The sequence below is a fragment of the Opisthorchis viverrini genome (genome assembly GCF_000715545.1).
Source record: "Opisthorchis viverrini unplaced genomic scaffold opera_v5_71, whole genome shotgun sequence".
NCBI classification, from domain to species: Eukaryota; Metazoa; Platyhelminthes; class Trematoda; order Opisthorchiida; family Opisthorchiidae; genus Opisthorchis; species Opisthorchis viverrini.
This window is the reverse complement of record NW_008751727.1, coordinates 1,558,628-1,565,603: the sequence shown is the minus strand read 5'-3', so window position 1 is coordinate 1,565,603 and position 6,976 is coordinate 1,558,628. Positions and strand designations below refer to the sequence as shown.

Here is a 6,976-nt window from a genome sequence, read left to right as displayed (position 1 = left end):
TCAGTTGGGTTTACTGCCCTGCATAAGTATGGTGCAACTGACAATGAGTATCTCTAATTTCAAAGCACGTTTCGGATGTTGCTTCAGAACAACTTACTCGATTTGTTCAGCGGTCGGAATGAAATTTCTAACTGCTGCTTTCATTTTCGCCTGTTTCGTCCTCGTTTTTAGAGCTTCTTGCCTGGGGTCACCACATCCAGCTTTTTATCAGCACAAACGATATTGTTTGGCGAGAAAAATGTGTAATTTCTTGGGTGATCATCCAGAAATCACCTTTCAAGTAGTTGACACTCGAGAATCCGCCTTCGTCCTAGATTTAGGAAATTTCAAGACCATTTCGCCGAAATCATGCTTTAGAAGCCGTATTAGTATCCCTAACTTTGGCTGTACAATGGCAGGAAAGAACTACCGTGTGCTCAAGCATTCGGTCAACGGTTCTTTCTTACGATAGAGGGAGTTGTCTGACGTCATCCTGTTCGTGACGAAATGATGTAGGTACTTTGTAGCTAACCAAAATCACCAGGGATTCGGTCAACGGTTCTTTCTTACGATAGAGGGAGTTGTCTGACTTCATCCTGTTCGTACTTTGTAGCTAACCAAAATCACCAGGGCAGCAGATAGATCAATGGCCCGGACATGTACTTCACATGTGTAACCACTATTCCCTTTGGGAAGCGTTTTCCATTCGAAGGTGCGAACGTTTCCCAGGAAAGAGGCAGTGATATGACAACGAGAAACTAAAATGATTGCGGTCAAGCCTAATGGCGTGAGATCACTTCTTCTTGCACTTAGTTGAAAATCCCACAGGATGTAGTGCTAGCTTTAAAGAATTTTCAGACAGCTGGTACGCCAGCTTGCGTTCCAAGTTAGACTGCGATTTTTGAAATTGAGTTTCTCCATGGGTCCCATAAATCAAGAAGTTCATGGCCATTTCTCACAGGCAGAATCGCTCCCCGTGGGACGAAATCCTAGTCTACATGGAAGTTGGAATGGCCTCTTTAGGGTTAGGTCTCACAAACTTTGGGGCGGTGTTCGCCGTCCAATCTTGTAACTAACCTATCTAGGGTTTTCGGAGGGAATGACGGAGTAACTTCTCGGCGATTCCGACTGCTAAAGCGAGATTAAAACGAAAAAGCAAACAACGTTCGTAGACAATGTCTAGGCCACTTAATAACTCCAGTAGTTTGATGCAGTAACTGAAGTCATTGACATTGAGCATGGATTACACCATACCACGGTATACCGATTTTTCACGGCCTAGTATTATGTTATTGGAATCCGAACACTTCCGAAGAGAGATCACTCCCAAGGCGTTTCGCCCCAATTAGGTTCGACGGCCTTCTTGATAAAGTCATGAACGAGATGAATACTGGCCAGGTGTTTCATTTTCATCCTTAAAGGGAGGTATGAGAGTTGCGAGGGATTTCCTTTAAGGAGCTTCTGCTTCAAACCACTGGCCTGTTCACGTGCTCCGTATGCCAGTCGACACTTCCTCAAAGAGTCCTTTTCGCACGACCACGTGTAGGCTGTAAAAATTGTTCAGCTGTAGCAACTTTTCATTGCCTAGCTGCCATACCACCCGAAGGAGGCACAAGGGCTGGGATACTGCCAGGTTACCTAAGCCTAGACAGGGGAAGTCGAGATGAGGTCGTCTTCGAACCACGTACCTTCCGGTCAGTAAATTCGCGCTCTAACCACGGACTCATTCGCTCCATTGTAGAATGGAAATGAGCCACGCGAGGTCAATGCTTTCACAATGAGGTTTGAAACCCATTACCAGCAAACCCAGCATTGGTGGTCACTGTCGTTTTTCTGGACGGGGACCTCGAGACGGGTTAGAAACGCTTAGTCACGCGCTTATTGGTTTTCATGCATCCGAACTTTTGCCTTCAATGCGCAGTCACCCCAACGAAACCACTATGTTTGCGCATCATTTAGATTAGCTACCGCCTCCAGTGGATAGCTATCTACCCCGCTACCTTAAGTCATCTTCGGACGAAACTGTGGCAGCCATGAGCACTGTATGGCAAGTACACGATTTCCACAATTGATGATGGTGATGATTTTATAGGCATGGTTTACTTTCACGTCACTGGTATAGTGCTCTTCTTACCCATACACTCAGACAGGGCGGTTGGCAAGCACTAAGCCAGTAGACGCGTCTTATCAATCACCGCATTGTTTCTCATTGAGGAGCTACATAGGAAGGCTGTACGAGTGGGACTTGTGGGGGATGGAAATATGCTTGCGCATTTCGTCGTCTTATCAAAACGCTACTTTGGGTTAGCCCGCGCAAAACCTCCGAATCAGCCGCTAATGCAGCCTCGTACAACATGAACATGAAGCTCCATGAAGCTCCATACATATGTACCTACGCTTGCTGCAATGGATTCACAGCTTGAAATGATATGAAGCTCCGTACATATGTACCTACACTTGCTGCAATGGATTCACAGCTTGAAATGCTTGTATGCTTGCTTTACGGTCCGCAGGTTGGTTAAAGCGCTAGTCAACAAATATAATCCTTTATACCTTCATACGGGCCAACGGACAGTATCACCATTGGGATATTCATCTCTGGTTGTTCGGTTCAGTTTGGTGAATGATTACAAGTTGCCTGTAGATCCAGTTTTCCAGACGAGAATGTGAAATGAGCCATATACTCAAGGAGCAGGGTGCCGAAGTCAACAGATGGGCTTATTCACTCTAGAAGCTTGTACAAAACGCTTTATCGTGATGCAGAATTAACATGTATTTGGATCATTTAACGGCCTTAACCCCGTAGTTACCCCAAGCCGGATGGAGTGACTAAATATTCTCTTGTAAGCAAACTGCTCTAAAGAGGGACAAATTTCCAGCAGATATCACTTTCGGTCTCCAGCTAAAGCAGCTGTTGTTGATCTTACGTCATCGGACTTCACCCAACCCTCTCTGTTCGTTGAGACCTAATCAATATGCAACACATCACAGGCGACCTTGTCTGTTCACCGCATCTCCTTTAACATGCATCCCTTTGTTTCGTTCACGTAGACAAACGCGCCCAGATTAGTTGGTGTACATGTGCTCCTAACTTTATGGTAAGTCTAATTAGTATTAATTGGAATTAATGAAGTATACTCGTGGACCAGGCATCAATTACCTTCCCTTGTAACACTAACAGTTATACCAAAAGGCTATTCACTCCTTACTCTTTTCCTTAGCCCCATTATAGTTCTACGGCTTCTACTGGGCTCTATTCATCCGCGACGGGTTACATTGATCAACACTTACAGCCGATCTCGGCGATACCACCCAACACGGTAGTCCCGGCGCAGTGTGGCCCAACCTCTGCTCGTTTTGAGGGTGACAGATGTAATGGCACTGTTGCGCTGGATCTTCCGCCGTCTTTTCCACCTATCCTTCCAAAAACCTCGCCTTCGCCAACCAAGAGGGACCACAATTCTTCCCGAAAAGATTCTCCTTTGGATCGTCAGGCTCGCAATGAGCGCCGAAGACAGCAACGGCTTCGGAAAAAGCAGGCAGAGGCTGCAACTTACTCTTCTGATGTACCAGACACCGAAACAGCCATCGGGACGGATTCCGCTGTTAGCAGGGTGCTGAATTCACCCAAACCACCCCGCGCAAGACCTCGTAAGGTAGCACGAAACGCTTCTGGCGCGGACCTGACCGATGTGGAGGCAGCTGTTATTGTTAAAAGCGACGCGGTGACACTTCCTGGCGATGAAACCTCAGTGGAAGAGGATCCTTCTAAAACCCCACCGTCACTTAGTAAGAAACGGAAAAGCTCTGCCCGGACAATTCAACCAAGGCAGCAACAGAAAAATGCTCCAAAATTGGAGGGTATTGCCCAAAACGCCGCCGATGCTCCGCCAAATTTAAACGAGTCTTTGGATTCAACCCGAGATCTGTCGCCCACTAATGAATCAACTAGTGAGGTTCCAGTTTCTTCGGAACTCACGAAACAACCAAAGGTTATACGGACAAGACCCCCGAGACCGAAAAAGAGAAAGTAATTTGTCCATTCATATTACTTGACACTATTTTGGATGTCAGTGTGTTTCTCTGATTTCAACTCCACTTGCCAGTGCTAAAAATGTTCACCACCAATAGTAACTGCAGCATCTAGTTGATGTTATTCTGGCTCATGAAAAGTTTAGTGTGAAAATATATTCGGAAGAGAAAGAAATATGAGAGGTGGGGGAAGAAAACACTAGCGTTCCACGATTACCAAGATAGGTAGCGGCACCTCACTCCACAACTGTTTGAATGGACGCTTGAATATGGACTTAAAAGTTATGACCCAACTTCAACGTGTTCGTCTTCCTTTCTAATCTGGAGAATTGTATTACTACCTAAACACCGGTATTGAAACCACGTGTTGCTGTTAGTGATGGTGACGATATTGCTGATCCTAGAAATCGTGATTGCTTAACATTTGCTCACTGGATGTCATTGTCGAACCAATTTATGTGTTGGCAGACATTTGCTCACAGGATGTCATTGTCGAACCAATTTATGTGTTCCTTTCACTTGTCGCCCTCTCAAGCCCAAATGTTTTATATCCTTGAGCGAAGTATTTGTATTCGTTCATGCCTTGTTGGAACATTCAGCAAAATGTCTCTTTTTCCGTTCCCCTCATTTGATTCAATTTATATGGGACAACGTTGCACAAACAGTCCATCAGATCCGGAAAATAAATCAAGGACTCACCAAGCAATGAAAGCAATACTCACCTCAGATCGATTTCATTTTCTGGTTGCTGCCTGGAAATAAACCTGTTACTCAGCTTTACGCCCTGTTCGATCACAGTTGACGTCAGTTTTTTAAGTTCCTCATCGATTTGATTTCATAGGTATGAGTGTTCATGATAACCAACTAGTCCTAGTGGCGTTCGTGCTCTCATTTTCCACAGTGCTTGCTTGTGCTATTTCGAGGCGTAAGCACCTTGAGTACTTCCGGCAGACTGACAACAGGTCCGTTCCCTGCCTACTTTCTTTCACTTTTAGGCTTCAAATGTGATCAAATTAACTGTGTGCTTGTTTGGTAGTGAAGCCTAACTATCAGAGCTGATGTTGCTATGTCCGTTTATGCTGATTTCTGTTAGTTGTAATGAAGGAGTTTCCATTCCTTGTTTCATTCGAGCCCTGTAGATTTACCTTGGCAATTGTAAAACAGAGGGTCCTGACTCTTCAAACAGTGAGGGAAGTTGACCGTAAGTTGCAGATCCTTTAAGTTATGAAGAAACCAAACCTTATTATTAGACCTTCGATATATTTTCCCCACCCGCACCACGCCTCATTTACTCTAAGTCGACTGACCTAAAGGCCTTTTGTCCCAGCTCTGGTGCATACGACACCCGTCGAACATCAGTTTGTCCAGTGTTCGACGTCGAACTGAGCCTTATTCATACATCATTACTAGATTTACGGAGGTTTCGGTAGGGGTGAGAAATGAAAGCAAACCCGTTGGATCGGAATCGTAAGACAGGACTATTCTGGAAATAGATACTGGCTCGTGTAAATCGGCCGCCTAGGCAGTGTCTTTAACCAGGGTTCAAGCATTCAAGTCACCCGAACAGCTGAACAAAGAATTCTATCCATTAAAATCCCGTACACTTTACTGAAAGACCACATTAGGCGGTTTTCATCCGTGGTGCTTGTTGCATCCCTGCCAGGCAATTACTCCGCCACTATTATTATTACTACTATTATCATTATTATTTTTACGCATTCTATTTAGACCCCTTCCAACGCTTATACGGAAGAAGAAACGGTCCAATTTTTATGGAGATGAGTCTGATTCCGAACCTGACATATCTGTTCGACTTGGCGGCAGCGGTAGAGGTTTGGATGGTAAAACTGATCTGTCAGCAAACACCGACCATCTCTCAATGGGAGTGAGTTTTAGCAACCATTTTCCTCGTAGATTTTGGGTAGCTCTTTTACTGTCTACTTCGCGTAAAGGACGAGGCAGCTTCACCAATATCGGCCTAGGATATTTTGCAAAGTTTTGTGGTGAACATGAAGCCTTATGGTTCCCGCTAGTTGTCCCGTTTCCAACTTATGCAGCGATGTAATCCTGCTATTGATTCGCGGGGCGAATGTTAGTGATCTGTCCGAGATCGGGGTTCAGTGACGTTTGTCCTGCTGAGAATCAAGCGGGATTTCGATCGGGTAGAGGCTGCGTTGACCACATCTTCACACTCCGTCAGGTGTTAGAGCAACGCCACATGTACAGACGACCCACAATCCTGGTATTCCTTGACTTCAAGGGTGCGTTCGATTCTGTTGATCGATCAGTTCTGTTAACTACACTTGCTCAACAGGGTATGCCCCAGAAGTTTGTAAACATAATCCGATCTCTATATTCACATGCTTCTGGGCGGGTGAGGGTGTATGGTGAGCTCTCCAAAAGCTTTCCTACAAAAAGTGGTGTCAGACAAGGATGCCCACTCTTCCCATTTTTGTTCAACTTCGTCATCGATGAAATAATGAGGCGAACACTGGATGGTTTTCAAAACCCCGGTGTTCAAATTGTTGCTGGCGAGAGCCTTGTCGATCTGGAGTACGCAGATGACATCGCCCTCATCTTTGAAGACCGTAGTGAAGCACAAGCCCTGTTGAATAAACTGACCGCCATCATACCATCATTTGGCATGCGCCTTGCACCTTCAAAGTACAAAGTCCTGCTTCAGAACGTGCCATCTGCGAACATATCCTTTACAATTCAAGAAGAACTACTGGAGATTGCGGAAAACTTTACATTACCTCGGTAGTTGTATTAGCTCTGACGGAAGTGTGTCTGATGAAGTCAGTGCAAGAATCTCAAAGGCTCGAATCACGTCTGCTAATTTGCGTCACTTGTGGCGTCAAAAAGGCATCTCACTAGATCTTAAGGGTCGTGTGTACCAGGCTACAGTAAGGGCTGTGTTCTTGTATGGATGCGAGACATGGCCTCTTCGGGTAGATGATATGAG

The 6,976-nt window shown here is 45.3% G+C and overlaps 2 protein-coding genes across 2 annotated transcripts in view; one reads left to right on the top strand and one right to left on the bottom strand.

Moving 5' to 3' along the window:
* T265_04372 (hypothetical protein) overlaps positions 1 to 6,976 on the top strand; it is a gene marked incomplete at both ends in the record, with an annotated part of 45,374 nt that overhangs the window by 3,558 nt on the left and 34,840 nt on the right. Inside the window, 2 exons of the mRNA XM_009169093.1 lie at positions 3,201 to 4,009; positions 5,740 to 5,896. Of these exons, the coding sequence (XP_009167357.1) occupies positions 3,201 to 4,009; positions 5,740 to 5,896 (966 nt within the window). The remainder of the gene's footprint in view (positions 1 to 3,200; positions 4,010 to 5,739; positions 5,897 to 6,976) is intronic.
* Positions 1 to 6,976, bottom strand: part of T265_04371 (hypothetical protein) — a gene marked incomplete at both ends in the record, with an annotated part of 20,802 nt that overhangs the window by 12,135 nt on the left and 1,691 nt on the right. The window lies entirely within an intron of this gene.